Source organism: Macaca mulatta, chromosome 7 (genome assembly GCF_049350105.2).
Source record: "Macaca mulatta isolate MMU2019108-1 chromosome 7, T2T-MMU8v2.0, whole genome shotgun sequence".
In the NCBI taxonomy this organism is placed as follows: Eukaryota; Metazoa; Chordata; class Mammalia; order Primates; family Cercopithecidae; genus Macaca; species Macaca mulatta.
Window position 1 is genome coordinate 43,958,429 of NC_133412.1, and position 16,329 is coordinate 43,974,757.

At 48.6% G+C, this 16,329-nt stretch overlaps 1 protein-coding gene across 3 annotated transcripts in view; it reads left to right on the forward strand.

Annotated features, from left to right (window-relative positions):
* Nucleotides 1–16,329, forward strand: part of MAP2K1 (mitogen-activated protein kinase kinase 1) — a 112,216-nt gene that overhangs the window by 94,259 nt on the left and 1,628 nt on the right. For all 3 annotated transcript variants that reach the window (NM_001257549.1, XM_015142483.3, XM_077938311.1), the window contains 5 exon segments: nt 8,173–8,297; nt 11,092–11,293; nt 13,695–13,759; nt 15,658–15,719; nt 16,148–16,193. In NM_001257549.1, the coding sequence (NP_001244478.1) occupies nt 8,173–8,297; nt 11,092–11,293; nt 13,695–13,759; nt 15,658–15,719; nt 16,148–16,193 (500 nt within the window).

Here is a 16,329-nt window from a genome sequence, read left to right on the forward strand (position 1 = left end):
TAAATATGGTGACATTACTAGAAATTCTTTCCTACTCATTGTTTAATAATGAACAGAACTCTGGCCTATCTTCTTTTGTCATTGTTTTAACACCCACCTCACTACCTCCCACTTCTCCTGCTGAACAAAATTAGCCTTCAGCAGGTCAAAACAGATTTTTAGCTAATTTCCGTTTCTTGAATAGCATATGAGAAGTACTCAAGTTAGCCAAGTTTGTTCTGCTGCCTGTAGGTGGTTGATTGGCTTTGTGATACATTGCGTATCAGCTCTTCTGAGGTAGTCCGAATCTGGTGGGGGGAAAATATGCTGTTTTCATGTTATTTTGTGACCTTTGGCAAGAGATTTTATCCTCCAGCCGCAATTTCCATCTCTGTAAACTAGGGCTATTCTGCCAAATATTATGAAGGGTCATTAAAAACGAGAGATCAGGCTGGGCGTAGTGACTCACAATTGTAATCTCAGCACTTTGGGAGGTTGAGGCAGTAGGCTCGCTTGGGCCCAGGGGTTTGAGACCAGCCTGGGCAAAGCAGGGAGACCCTGGGTACCAAAAACAGAAACAGTTACTTGGGCATGGTGGCGCGCACTGAAGTGGGAGGATCGCTTGAGCCTAGGAGGTCGAGGCTGCAGTGAGCCATGATCGTATCACTGCACTTCAGCAAAAAAAAAAAAAAAAAAAAAAGAAAAGAGTGCTGTCAGGGAATCTGGGATTCATAAGCATTTCCCTTGACTGCTCTTCTTTCCTTTCTTTCTCCTTTTATTACACCTCTCTTCTCTCTGTAACCCCCTATACCTTTTGCTCTGGCTTTTGTTACATTCTGTATTAAAATTTTAGATAATTTATTTTATTTTACTTTTTTGAGACAAAGTCTCACTGTCACCCAGGCTGGAGTGCAGTGGCGCAATCTCAGCTCACTGCAACCTCTGCTTCCTGGGTTCAATCAGTTCTCATGCCTCAGCCTCCTGAGTAGCTGGGACTACCGGTGCACACCACCATGCCTAGATAATTTTTTTTGGTATTTTTGCTAGAGTTTTGCCATGGTGCCCAGGCTGGTCTCGAACTTCTGGCCTCTAGCAGTTCACCCGCCTTAGCCTCTTGAAGTGCTGGGATTACAGGCCTGAGCCGCCATGCCCGGCCTAAAAATTTAGATAATTTATTGGAATGTTGTGTGCTAATGAAAAGCAAATCCTAAACTCCTGCAACATCATCCTGTGTTTAATTGTCAGGGTTTATGGGCCCTCTGGGTCAGAGGATGAGCAGTGAATTGGCAGAGAGAAGTGTAGGGAAGGTAGAGAAGGAAAGCATTTCAAAACTAATGAGGCTTGGAAGGAAGAAAAGAAAATGCAGTTGCTGGGCTTGGTTGTAAAAATCTTGAAAGTGAGGGAGATAAACTTGAAAGTGGTTCCTGCTGCTAGCACATTTCTTGCAGTTGGCCTTGTCAAGAAGGATAATGGGCTGGAGCTGAGAAAGAAGCATCATGCTCACTCGCTAAACTGGAGTGGAGAATTATTCTCTCCTTACTGAATTTCAGGGATTTCAGCCTGTCCCAAGTCAAATCCTTGTTCCCAGAAGTAAAGCTCGTTACATCTGTAATGTGAGTGATTTCTTCCCCAGCCACAGCTCAATAACGGCTCTTCTGAAACTTTGGAGTACAGCTTCTTATGGGTTGCCTTTAGTCCTGTTGTCTGGGCCCTGATTTTCTAGATCCTGGAGAGAATGCTCCCTCAGAGGTCTGAATTCTAACCCTAGGCCCTATCGTTAGCTCCCTGTGCCACCCTGACAGGTGACGCCTCCCTACTCTGGGCCTCAGTGTTTCTCATCTGTGTGCAGTGGTTTATAATGCTTCTCTCACAGTGTTACTGTAAGGATTAAAGAAGATAGTGTGTTTGAACTGGGGAGGCGGCAGAGGTTGCAATGAGCCGAGATCATGCCACTGCACTCTAGCCTGGGTGACAGAGTAAGACTTTGTCTCAGAAAAACAAAACAAAAACACCCCCCAAAAAACAAAAACAGAGGCTAGTATATATTTTTTTTTTTTTTTTTGAGACAGAGTCTAGCTGTGTCGCCCAGGCTGGAGTGCAGTGGCCAGATCTCAGCTCACTGCAAGCTCCGCCTCCCGGGTTTACACCATTCTCCTGGCTCAGCCTCCCGAGTAGCTGGGACTACAGGCGCCGCCACCTCGCCCGGCTAGTTTTTTGTATTTTTTAGTAGAGACGGGGTTTCACCGTGTTAACCAGGATGGTCTCGATCTGCTGACCTTGTGATCCGCCCGTCTCGGCCTCCCAAAGTGCTGGGATTACAGGCTTGAGCCACCGCGCCCGGCCGAGGCTAGTATATTTAAAAGGCCTGCCACAGCAGGTGTTCCATAAACCAGAGCTGCTGTAGGATCTTCGTAGGCCTGCTAGGCTCACCTGCACCTCTCATTCTCCCACCTAGTCTCCCAGCTGCATTCTGGCTTTTTTTCCAGTGCTCCTGGGGAAGAAAATTTGGGTGGGGGAAGAGAGGTTATGAGTAATGGCTAATTGAAGAGTTGGGGATTTTCTCTGAATTTAATTATCCTTGCTACTTAACTAGCTCCCCGAGGCCATGGATGGCTGGAGGGGCTCTGTAGAAGGTGCAATTTGACTCATCCAGTCAGCTCCCTTTCTGTTTCTTCATCTTCAGTGGGGAGAGTTATTAAGGCTCTGCCAAGGATGCTAAGAAGAGGTCGTTTGAAGCCTAAAGTTGCCTTTAAAAAAAAATCATTTGCCTTTGTTTTTTTATTTTTTAAATCCTTTAACTGTTGCTTATCTACTTTTGGATTCAGCCTTTGTCACAGATAAGCAAGAATGCAGCTTCCCTGTGTCACTCTGCTTGCTTCTCAGCAGCCCCTCCTTCCTTCCACCTCTTCTTTTTTTTTTTTTTTTTTTTTGAGAGGGAGTCTCGCTCTGTCACCCAGGCTGGAGTGCAGTTGCATGATCTCAGCTCACTGCAAGCTCTGCCTTCCAGGTTCAGGCCATTCTCCGGCCTCGGCCTCCCGAGTAGCTGGGACTACAGGCACCTGCAACCACGCCTGGCTAATTCTTTGTATTTTTAGTAGAGATGGGGTTTCACTATGTTAGCCAGGACAGTCGCGATCTCCTGACCGTGATCCATCCGCCTCGGCCTCCCAAAGTGCTGGGATTACAGGTGTGAGCCACTGAGCCCAGCCCCACCTCTTCTCTTTCTTTTGGGCTCCCCACTTCCACCCCTCCTCTGCCTTTCTCTTCTTCCAGGCCCCATCGTCTTCCATCTTGCCTTAGGGAATTAAGTTGCTTTTAATATTAGCCTAAACCAAACAAAATGAAGGTATTAGGATATAGTGGAAACACATAGAAGGCTGAGATTCACCTTGATTCATCTGCCTGCCAGGGTGTTGTCAGCTACTCAGGCTATCATCCAATGGGTGGCACCCATCCCACCTAGTTGGAAGAATTTAGAACTAGTCCACGGGGCCTTGACCACATCTTCATCTTTGCCTTTACACATGCACGTTTTCTTGTCATTTGTTGGATTCTGTCTCCCCTGATGGTAACAATCCCTGTGTCCTTTTTACTCATAGCTCAGTGCAGATACTCTGTGTTTCTAGAATAAACAACTCCCTAAATTGTTTTATCCAAACACCTTATTTTAGAGGGTTAGAAAATACTTTAATAGTTAAACTTCAAAATATGTGCTCTTGAGGGAAAAATCAGGAGGCTTTGAATAGTGTTATTTTGGGACAGAAAATACCGGAGAAGAACATACTTTCTGAGTTTTTCATAAAACCTCCTTGTTCATTTTTGAGGAAGGAGGGGTTACCCATACTCATTGTCACAGAAGCTGAGCAGAATTGGGGTTATTAGATCTCAGCCTCCTGTGGGATTCCTAGGGAAGCTTATGAGCCTGGGAGTCTACTGGGTGGTTGATGCTTCCTCCAGAATGCAGCCTGGCCCACCAGCTGCTGGGGGCCCTCTCAGCATCACCTTTCGGTTAACAAAGGATCAGAAAGAGAACTCAAGGCCCAGAGGTGGCCTCATTAAGTAGAGAAGGACTGGGCCTGTGATTCGAATGTTTGAGGGCTCTGCTAGGAGAATGAGAGGAAGCCCAGTTAATCCTCCCAGGACTCCAGGAGCAGGGCATTATCCCAAGTTGAGAAGGGGATTCAGAAGAACTAGGCACCTAGGAGTAGAGGTGACAGGGTGATTTGAAAGGACTACTTGTTAGATGCAAGGACCAGCACAAGAGAAGGCGAGACTCTTACACAGGGGCAGTTAGAGAGGCAGAGCAGCCCCAACCAGGAGAAAGTGGATGTGGAGATGTGTTGTGGTGAGAAGTTGGAGAGGAAAGGAGGAAACAGTGAAGGGCATGGAAACCTGGGCAGAGGGGCTTGGGACTGTGCTCTGAGGCAGAGGGGAGCCATGGCAGGCTCTGTGCAGGGGCTGTCCCGCTGGAGGAGTGCTGGTTTCTGTGCAGGCGGGTGGAGGGAGAAAATGCTGGAGACAGGAACAGTGTGTGAAGCGCCTGGCTATTGTGGGAAGCAAGTGTGGGGTGCTGAGGGAGGTCAAGAAATGAACTCTCTCTGGACTTGTCTGCCATCATGTGCCTCTCTTCCATCCCCAGAGAAGAGCTAGACTTGGGTGTGGCAGGCGCAGGGACAAGAGGGATGTCCTAGCCTGGCAGCTCCGGCAGCGTGCTCTGGGGTTCAGTGATCTCATGTGCCCAGGTTTCCAGGTGGCTTCTTGTGAGGCCCTCTGGGATCTGGCTCCCAGGACCAATGTGGTCCAGCAGTGAAAAGCCCCTTAGAATTTCCCTTCTCTTCCTCTCCAACCCCTTGCATCTCTGCTGCCTCCTGGGCAGTATTGTTTCCTGGAACGGGTGGGAGAAGCTGGAGCTCACAGCCAGGGATGGCGGCAAGCTGTGTTATGTAAGTTTGAAAAAGGGAGGCTTGCTTGCCATGTGAATAGAGATCAGATACAAGGACAGCTAGATGCAGCACAGTCATGCCTGAGCAGTAGCTGCAGCCTGAAGAGAGGTGTCTGAGCCAGCAAAGGAAGAAGATGCTGGCCTGGGTGGAGGAGACTGTGTTCTTGTGGGGAAGGAGAGGTGTCTGGTTCTGTGAACTGCTGATCTCGGAGGGCAGCCTGTGAAGCAGTCATTCTCTATTCCTATAACGTGGTGTGCTGCTCATATGCCACGCCTTATCACATCGATCCTGGTCTGTGATGGTATGAGAACCGCCATTGTGACCCTTTCATTCATGGCAAACCATGGCCCAGAAAAGTCAAGTGACTTGCTCGGGGCTGCGTGGAGAGTGAGTGGCAGGGTCAGGATTTGACACAGGGCTTCTGTGTCACTAGCCAGTGCTACTCTTTTACTCTAAAACAGGCCTAACAGGTCATGCCTAAACAGCCCATGGGGAGAGTATGGGCCAGGTGAGGGAGCCTGGTGCCGTGTGGCCTGGCATGGATGAGAGGCGATGGCACTGGGTGGGAGGTGTGGAAGAGGGCTTGTGTCAGAGCGCCTTGGTGTGCCGCCCCAGCAGGCGCTGTCACACCCCTTACCCTTCTCAGTCTCGTTCCATTCTCAGCATGATTTTCCAAATCCTGAGCTCCTGACCTCCAGAGGCCAGGCACACGCCTGTCCTCTGAGGGGCCATGGGCATGGTGGGATGAGGAGGTACAACTCTAACAAGCAACTGCTGGACTCATGCCTCGGCTGAAGTGTTTGTGCGCCCTGTCCTAACACTAGGCCCAGGGAAAGAACAGAACTCGCCCCTCTCCTCCCGAAGTTCAGAATCTCCCCATGGTTCTCTGAGAGGCTGCGTGGCTCACTCCCTCTCTCTGTTCACATAGTTGCTCAAGTGTCCTCTCCTCACAGGGCCGTTCCTTCCACCTTGTCATGGCAGTACCCCCCTTACTCTCTCTGCCCTCACAGGGTTTTGTTTTGTTAATTTTTTTTGAGACGGAGTTTCACTCTATTGCTCAGGCTGGAGTGCAGTGGCATGATCTTGGCTCACTGCAACTTCCACCTCCTGGGTTCAAGCGATTCTCCTGTCCCGGCCTCCTGAGTAGCTGGGATTACAGGCTTGTGCTACCACACCCAGCCAATTTTTGTATTTTTAGTAAAGACAGGGTTTCACCATGCTGACCTCAAATGATGCGCCTACCTCAACCTCCCAAAATGCTGGGATTACAGGTGTAAGCCACCATGCCCAGCTGGGTTTTATGTTTCTCTTTGTGCCACTTAAGACCACCTGATGTTACACATTTGTTCATTGATTGATTTATTGTCTGTCTCCTCACACTAAAATTGAAGCTTCATGACAGTGGGGGACTTGGTCAGTTTCTTGCCTGCTGTCTGCCTGGTGCCCACACAGAGCCCACAGGTAAGGTAGCAGGTGCTCAGTGGACAGTAGGTGGCGACTGTTAGACCATGGCAGTAGGGTGGGTAGAAGAGGACAGGTGTTAAGTGTCAGAGGGCCTGGGATCTGCTTTCAGCTTTACCCAGTTTTTGCTGTGTGACTTTGAACAAGTTGCTGGATCTCTTGGGCCTTTTAGCCTTTTTTTGTTTTTCTTGGAGACAGAGTCTCACTCTGTCACCAGGCTGGGGTGCAGTGGCACGATCTTGGCTCACTGCAACCTCTGCTTCCTGGGTTCAAATGATTCTCCTGCCTCAGCCTCTTGAATAGCTAGGGGTTACAGGTGTGCACCACCACACCTGGCTAATTTTTGTATCTTTATTAGAGACAAGGTTTCACTATGTTGGCCAGGCTGGTCTTGAACTCCTGACCTCAGGTGATCCTCCTGTCTCGGCCTCCCAAAGTGCTGGGATTATAGGCATGAGGCACCGCCAGCTTTTGTTTTTCAATTTGCCCTTGGAAAGATACTTAAATAGACCTGTTTGAATCTGTTTAAGAATAAATAGCCGGTCATGGTGACCTGTACCTATCCTCCCAGCTACTTGGGAGGCTGAGGCGGGAGTATTGCTTGAGCCCAGGAGTTCAAGCCCAGCCTGGGCAATTTAGTGAGACTCTGTGTCTAAAAAAGAAATAATAAATAAATGCATTCATATAACACAGTGTTGAAGGGAAAAATAATGAAACGTTAGTAGTGACTCTGCTGGGTTGTATCATAGGAGGTTTGGATTTTTTCTGTGATTTTCTAGATGTCCTATGTGGTGTCTATATTACGACTATTAAGGATTTCCCTAGACATGGTCTGCCCTCAAAGTGAGTCTCATTGCTGATGTCTGCTCCACAAAGCCCTGCTCCAGGGGCCTTCACCAAGTCCCAGCCTTGGTTTTCTCACTTATAAATGAGGATAATTGACCCTGGTCTATGCACTTTACAGGACACTTTATGAATCAGAGGATACAGTGGGAAAAAAAAAAGTTTGGAAATTTAGGTCTCTGCAAACTAAGGGCCAATGTACTGGTATTTGTGACAGTGACCAGATGGGTGGGATGGGGTGATAATAAGAGTGCAAGGAAGGGGGATGGGAACATTGTTTTGCCTCTGAGGAGCAGCTTTAAGCCCTCTCATGTTCCAGCGCCAGATAGCAAGGGGTTCCCCTTGACTGGCAGGGTAGATGTAGCTGTGTAGGCTGTTAGGTGAGTGACTCCAGTGGAATGGAATCATCACTCAGCTCCCACCCCTGCCACACATACTCATAAGAAAAAGACCCACATGCTCTGTGCCTGGTGCAGAGGTCTAGAATGGGAATTCCCGCCAAACCCTGTCCCCTTCTAGCCTGTGTAGCTTCAGCAAGCAGATAGGTTTTATTGTTTTTTTTCTGCCTCCTTCATGATCCAACCATAGATAGTATGTCTTACCAGTATGGGTGGTTGAAGCAACAGACTTCGAAATCCTGACTGTTCATGATAACAGACTCCTTCCTGTGGGTCATCTGGCCAAGTCTGCATTCTCAGAGTGGAAATCGACTGTCTTTCTATTCTACTTCTAAAGCAGCTGCTCATTTCATCTCCTGACAGTTGCTTCTTGAACTGGGAACAAGGGGCCTTGGTGTACAGTGTTTGCAAGCCAAGGGCTGCCTGATGGTGGACGGGGTGTTGTCCTGGGACTCAGGGTCAGGGCTGGTCTGTGTGGAATGCTGACCCTTCTCTTCCCCAATCTACCTGTGTCAATTCCTTCCTTTTCTATTTTCTCTTCCTTGCAGATGTCAAGCCCTCCAACATCCTAGTCAACTCCCGTGGGGAGATCAAGCTCTGTGACTTTGGGGTCAGCGGGCAGCTCATCGACTCCATGGCCAACTCCTTCGTGGGCACAAGGTCCTACATGTCGGTATGAACAGAAGTTTCCATTGCTTGAGCTTCTTGTACGGTCAGGGATAGGAGCCCAGTGGGTATCTTTCCTGTGGAGCCAGAGTCTTGTGCTGGGTGGGGGACGAGAAGTGAGGGAGGAGGCACAGTGGTCCTCCCTGAGGAGATGAAGTTGAATGGGAAGATGGTCTTGGTCTTTCTTAGGCCTTGGAGCATAACTGGGATATTGGGGCCTTGACTCACTGAGAGGATTGTGCAGCTTCAGAATGCAGCTTTTCATTCTGAAGGATTGTGAGCTCCAGCTCCCCTCTGGGCATCTCTACATGATCGTCTTTAGCTCCACAAACCCAGGATGCTCAGATATGACCCACCCCAAACTACCTCACCTCCTCTTTTTCTCTTAGCAGTAAACAGACAGCATCATCTTCCTGGTTTCCCAAGGTAGAAACCTGAGCATTGGCTTTTAATGTGCCTTCTCAGCAGCCCATCCTTTCAGTATCTTGTAGCTCCCAACTCCTGAGAGTCTGTTCAGAATTGTCCAGCCTCTTTTCTCCCTCCTCACTATGTCTGTCAGTCATTTACTCCTCCCTCTAACTGCAGCACACCTGGACCCCTCGCCAGAGTCTCTGCTCCATTTCAGCCAACACCCAGTGTTGGGCGTCTTCCCTCCTGCTCCCAGCTCTGCTGGCTCCCACTGTCACCAGAGTGTTGTGTGGGGCTATCCTCACACTATGGCAGCACCAGCATGTTCTCTTCCCTCCTCCATATCACCAGTTCCTTGGGGACAGGGACAAGGTGTCTCTCTTGTCCCTAGTGCCTGGCGTGGGGCCTGGCATGTGGTAGGTGTTCAGGGAATGCTTGGCAAGTGGGTAGATGTTTAGTTGGCTGAGTGGGAGGGTACATGGATAGCACATTTCTGAGAATGATTCGGAAAGGTGGAAACGTGAGTCTGGGCCAGTGCTGAAGTGTGGCAGAGTGGAGAAGCGTTGGAGTGAGTAGGCAGTCTTTACAGAAGTGGCAGGGAGTGCAGGCCCGTGTGGAAGGGGGGACAGGCGCAGAGGCTCAGATCTTAACTGAGATCACATTGTATGTGTTCTCTGTCAAAGCACATGTCATGTCCCTGGAAGGTCTCATTTGATCCATGTGGTTGTCCCAGGAAATAAAGATTATTGTTCCCATTTTAGAGGTGAGGAAGTGTAGATTCAGGGAGGTTAAGCAACCTGCCTGCTTAACCTTGCTGAGCCAGGATTGAAAGCTAGCTGCCCCCTTGCCAGGCAGATGCCCTTTGCACAGCACACCCTCATTTGCCTCTTAGGGAGGATTTGGCACCTGTGCCCAGATCCCAGTGTGAACACATCCTCATTCCTTCTTGCTGGCGCCTACCCCCCACTGTGACTCCAGCCACTGTCAACATCACTCACCTGGCACTGACCCACATCCCCACCCCTCCACTCCAGTGATCCACAGTAGAAGTCCTTCTCTGTCATCTCCTTATTGTTTCTTCCCTAAATGTCTAATAACTGAGCAGCTGGCATCCTGGGCCATTTGACTGCCAACTCTCAAGTTCAAAATCCATTAACAGGCCCTAGGAGTTACTGGTCAAGGGTTTAATGGTTTGGATTTTTGTGGTTATATGGTCAGTTCCAAAATAGTCCAGTGTTGGAGTTAGTGAAAAATGCTACAGGAGAAGTTAATGTCTAAATGAATATACTATGGCCAGAATAAATATTTTTCCGGTAGGGTTCTTGAAATACATGTGCTATTTCAAATAATGCTCATTAAAAATAATGCTTTTACATAGCACTGTATACATTTTTTCTCTTTGGCTCTTCCCACCAGTATCAACCAATATTTGTACAGCATTTTACAACATCTGACATACATTGTCATTTGATCTTCTTAGTAACCCTAAGTAGAGTTTTCTTATGTCATTGTTACTGTCATTTTCATCAGCAGCAGCTGACCCCCCCCCCCCGACCTTTTTTTTTCCGACACGGTGTTTTCGCTCTTCTTGCCCAGGCTGGAGTGTGGTGGCGTGATTTTGGCTCACTGCAACCTCTGCCTCCCGGGTTCAAATGATTCTCCTGCCTCAGCTTCCCAAGTAGCTGGAATTACAGGCATGCACCACCACGTCCAGCTAATTTTTGTATTTTTAGTAGAGACAGGGTTTCGCTATGTTGACCAGGCTGGTCTCGAACTCCTGATCTCATGTGATCCTCCTGCCTCAGCCTCCCAAAGTGCTGGGATTAGAGGCGTGAGCCACTGCGCCCTGGCCCAGCAGCAGCCCCATTTTATAGATGAGGCTGATAGTCAGGATCCTTTAGCTTGTAAGTCCCGGAACTGGGATTTAAGTCTCAGGCCCACTGACCCAAGATCTTTTGTTCTATGTATCCACAGCACACCTCATTCCCAACCCGCGTTCCACAAGCTTCATGTTTCACATTCAGTGACAAGATGAGCCACTCATGCTGGGGTTCGGACAGGCTGCCCTGTGCGTGCAAGACTGTGGCCAAGCTGGGTAAAGCTGGAACCACAGGCTGAAGTGGCAGCCAGGGCCCAGCTGATTACATGTGGTCTGTCAGTTTAGGCCAGATTATAGGAGAGAGAGAGCAGGGATGAGGGGTCAAAGCCACAGAAGCCAGCTAGGATTTGGTAAACACAATGTTTGGGGGTAGGTGGAAGGCCAAATTCAAGAGGTTAGTGGAGCTCTTGAAACAGGATATGAACTATTGAGAAGGGACAAAAGAGAAAATGCATTAGCAGACCCAGGGGTCCATTTTAGGTCAGGTATTTATAACTGTCTGTCTCTCCTGCAGCCAGAAAGACTCCAGGGGACTCATTACTCTGTGCAGTCAGACATCTGGAGCATGGGACTCTCTCTGGTAGAGATGGCGGTTGGGAGGTATCCCATCCCTCCTCCAGATGCCAAGGAGCTAGAACTGATGTTTGGGTGCCAGGTGGAGGGAGATGCGGCTGAGACCCCACCTAGGCCAAGGACCCCCGGGAGGCCCCTTAGCTGTGAGTAGCCTGGTGTGTCCCCATCTTGGACTGTGTGTTGGGGGGTCCCTTACTTTCAGGGGTTTCTGGAGGGCTGATTCTCTGTACATTCTGCCAAGACTGATTTCTCTGTCCCTGGATGCCAGGCTAGGGCTAGGAGGAAGCAGCAAGGGTCTCCAGGTGGGTGTTGTTATTACCAACTACTTCCTACCATTTGTTGAGTATGTACTATGTTCTAGGCACTGCACTTAAGACTTTGTATACATTATTTAACCTTTTGTATTATTTTTATTATTAAGGGTCTTGCTGTGTTGCCCAGTGCAGTGGCTAGTCACAGTCTTCAACTCCTGGGCTCAAGCAGTCTTCCTCCCTCAGCCTCCAGAGTAGCTGGGACTACAGGCTATAATTTATCTGGGGGGTTGGGAGAGAAGGGGCTCACTCTGTCTGGAGTGCAATGGCACGATCACAGTTCACTGCAGCCTTAACTTCCCAGGCCCAAGTGATTGTCCTACCTCAGCCTCCTGAGTAGCTGGGACCACAGTCACATGCCACCATGCCCAGCTAGTTTGTTTTTTATTTTGTAGAGACATAGTCTCCTTATGTTGCTCAGGTTAGTCTCTAACTTTAGGGCTCAAGCAATCCTCCTGCCTCAGCCTCCCAAAGTGCTGAGATTACAGGCATGATCCACCATGCCTGGCTTCTAATTTCTGGGTTTTTTTTGTTTTTGTTTTTGTTTTGTTTTTTTTTTTTTTGAGACGGAGTCTCGCTCTGTCGCCCAGGCTGTTTTTGTTTTTGTTTTGATACTGGGTCTTGCTCTGTCACCCAGGGTGGAGTGCAGTGGTGCCATCATGGCTTACTGCAGCCTTGACCTCTTGGGCTCAAGTGATCCTTCTGCCTCAGCCTCCTGAGTACCTGAGACCACAGGCATGTGCCACCGTGCTACCATGCCTGGCTAGTTTTTTGGGTTTTTTTTTGAGATGGAGTCTCACTCTTGTTGCCCAGGCTGAAGTGCAGTGGCGTGATCTCAGCTCACTGCAACCTCCGTCTCCCGGGCTCAAGCGATTCTCCGGCCTCAGCCTCCCGAGTAGCTGGGATTACAGGTGTGTGCCACCACGCCCGGCTAAGTTTTTGTATTTTTAGTAGAGATGGCATTTCTCCACGTTGGTCAGGCTGGTCTGGAACTCCCGACCCTCAGGTGATCCGCCACCCTCAGACTCCCAAAGTGCTGGGATTACAGGTGTGAGCCACCGTGCCCGGCATGCCTGGCTAATTTTTAAAATTTTTTGTATAGATGAGGTCTCGCTATGTTGACTAGGCTGGTCTGGAACTCCTGGGCTCAAGTGATCCTCCTGCCTTGGCCTCCCAACGTGTTGGGATTTTAGGCGTGAGCCACTGCGTTCTAATTTTTTAATCATGACTTTTGGTAGTTTTTTTTTTTATTGAGATAGAATTCACGTAAGACAAAATTCACATTTTAAAGTATGTAGTTCAGTGGTTTTTAGTATATTGTTCCATGTTGTGCAGCCATCACCACTGTCTCATTCTGGAACATTTTCATTACCCCAGAAAGAAACCCCATCTCCCACTCCCCCTCGCCTGATCCGCTGACAAACACTAATCTACTTTGTGTCCATGGATTTGCCTAGCATTATAGAATTTTAATAGCATTTCATTTGTGAATATGATTATAATCTCCATTTTAAAGATGAGGAAACTGAGGCACAGGGCCCTTGTCAAGGCCACATAGGCTTGTAAGTGGCCAAGTCTGACTCCCAAGATGATAAACACTGTGCAGTACCACCTGCCTCTCTGAATGTGAATATTGGAAAGTAAACCTGGTACTCAGGGAATAGCCTGACCTAGCCAACTGTTTTTTATGTAGCTCCTGTCTGGCCAGGGATACCTGCCCTATACCTCCATGAGGTCCACATGAGAGAGAGTTTGTATAAAGGGGAAAGCAGAGGGGGCTAGGGGTAGCTGATGGCAGGTCATTGGAGGGGCTGGTGGCTGTGGCCTCTGAGGCTGGCCTGTGACTCTAGGAGACAAAAGGAAGAAACGCAAGTTCATGGAGAATTAAAACAAAGTCCTTTAGTTATTTAGCTGCTATCTCATTTGTGCCTCTCTCAGTAGAAGGAAGGGGGAGAGGACAGACATAATTATTATGTCTGTGCTTTACAAAACTCAGAACTTTGGCTCAGCAATGAACTGATTTGCCAAAAGTTATGAACTTAAGATGTGGCAGAGCCCAGACTTGTACCCTGCCTTTGCTGGTCCCCTCTGTGTTCAAGCCTTATCTGTGGATGTTTAATTTTTATTGTCCATGACCCTGTTCTGGTCCCAGGGATCTATACCCAACCCCTTGCCTCATATTAAGAAGTAATCTGTTTCTGAGAAGTATTTTTTCTTTTTATAAAATTTGTAGCATATGGAATGGACAGCCGACCTCCCATGGCAATTTTTGAGTTGTTGGATTACATAGTCAACGAGGTAAGTACTGCCTGGTTTCCTTCACCTTGGAATTTACTTGCTCATCTTAAGAAAACACCCAGATCCTGGGCGCGGTGACTCATGCCTGTAATCCCAGCAGTTTGGGAGGCTGAGGCAGGTGGATCACATGAGCTAAGGAGTTTGAGACCAGCCTGGCCAACATGGCAAAACCCCATCTGTACTAAAAATATGAAAATTAGCTGGGCATGGTGGTGCACATCTGTAGTCCCAGCTACTCGGGAGGCTGAGGCATGAGAATTGCTTGAACCTGGGAGGCAGAGGTTGGCTCCGAAAAAACAAAAACCAAAAAACATCCCCGTCACAGGTTCAGTCTACTAGAGTTTAATATACCTCTCTTTACTATATGCACAGCTTTATACTAAGCACCACGGGCTGTAGAAAAGCAGTTTCAGGATCAGATCATTGCTGCTTAAGGATAATGAGGGAGGCAGAGCATGTTGCATTTGTAGGAGTCAGAAAAAAAGCCATCTATCCTCTACTGCTGTGGACCTAAGCTGGGTGGTTCCGGGTGGTAGTCATATTAAGGGAAGGGATATCCGAGGTTAGATATGCCATTGCTGGTCTCCTAGCGTGCACTGCTCTCTTCCAAATTTTCACATTAATTTCCCATGTGATTCTCCCAAGCATTGCTGAGGTAGGCCAAATTGGTTCCTTTTCAAACAGGTGAGGAAATTGAGCCTCCAAGATGAAAAGTAGCCCATGTCATTCCCACCCAGTGCTCTTTCTTCCTCACCACCTCCCACCTCCCACCTCCCATTCTTACCTCCTAGGAGGCTTGGCCGCATGGCAGTTGATCCACTGCAGCCTCTGCTGACACACAGCCCCTCTGTTGCCTAGCTCTTTCCTGTTTAGAAGGAATGGATGCTGCCTCTGGAGGCCAAGCTGCTGGTCTCTTCTCTCCCTTGAATAGTCCCTTGATTCCCTCAGCAGCAGGGACAGTGTGCAGAGTAGGACTTGCTCTGGGTCACTGTTCTAAGAGCTGAGTTCTAGTCCTCACCTCAGATCAGACTGACATGGCCCTCAGAGGAAGAGCACTAGGGGATCAGTGTCTCATTTTTAATCTCAAATTAAAAATGAGATTTGGGGCTGTACATCAGAGCAGTGACATCATGGACATTATGTCTGTGGGTCAGCACCTCCCAAAGAAGCTACACGCAGCTCCCAGCCCGGGTGTGTAAGTGGGCCCACATTTCCTGGACTGCATGGAACACCGTGCGCCCAGTGCTCCAGAGCCTTGTAGTGCATAGCGCTGCGTGATCGCTCTGGGATCTGACAACAGCCTCGCTGTGGAGTGTGCGGGTAACATTCTTCCAGACCCAGCCCTGTCAGTTCATGTTTCATCAACTTTGCACTGCCTCTCTAGGGCTCAGAAAAGGGATTTTTAAAAACCGGTTTGCTTCTGCAGGTGCTGTCAGACCTGGGCCAGCCTGGTGGTTTGCATGTGCCCCTAGCTGTTGCTGCCAGTAAATTGCTAGTTACGTTTCCATGTCGCACTCCAAGATTTACCATTGTAGAGTTTCAGAGCTTAAAAGGGTCCCTGAGATCATTAGGCCCAACCTCTTTGTGTCATAGAAGAGTAAACTGAGGCTCAGAGAGGAAGAGTGGTTAGTTCAACATCACCAGACAAGTGAGTGGACTTGCCTTGGTCCCAGTTCTAAGTGTGCTATTTGAGACCAGTGGTTCCAAAATGGTTACCCAAAAGGCAGCACTGGCCTTCCACCTGTGCCTTTCCTTGACTGGATGAGAGTAGCACTGCCTTTGGACTGCAGAGAAGACTTTAAAAAAATAGCACTGGCTGGCAAGAGGGGTGGGATGGGGAGAGGAGATGGCTGGAGCAAAGAGCCAGGCATTTTTCTTATCTCAACATGTGTTTGCAGCCTCCTCCGAAATTGCCCAGTGGAGTTTTCAGTCTGGAATTTCAAGATTTTGTGAATAAATGGTAAGTTGGCTCCTTGTTCTCTGGAAGGGTACTCTGGATTTGTCAGGCTCCCCACCCCATTTCTGGAAGCACCAGCTTTGCTTCTGCAGGCACAGCTTTGCCCTTTCCCCTCCCCTCTGATGATTCTCGGCTGCTGCCATAAGCCCTTTTTTAGAGTGCCAAGACTTATGTGACATGTCTAACTACATCATGGATGTAGTAGCTGCTCCTTTTGGTACTTGCTCTCCAGGGATTGGCACATTGCTTTTTGATTCAGCAAGAATGTATTAACTTACTGTGGGCATGATATTGTGCTTAGAACCAGAGGATGAGTCAAGCCCAGGCAATCCTCAGCCTCTAGTGTGCAGAGAAGACAGGCATGCAAACATGTTATTTGAGCTAGAACCAGTGCCAGGCAATAGCTCTCACCTTGTCTTTCTTCCTTTAAGCTTAATAAAAAACCCCGCAGAGAGAGCAGATTTGAAGCAACTCATGGTGAGTCCATTTATTCCAGATTCTTACAGTACCTGTTTATTCATTTGTTGTTCTCTGTCAGTCACCTGTGCAGTACTTCCAGAGCCCATTCATTCCCTGCCCACTGTGGTCCAGCTGAGCCTGGGGCTGCAGAATA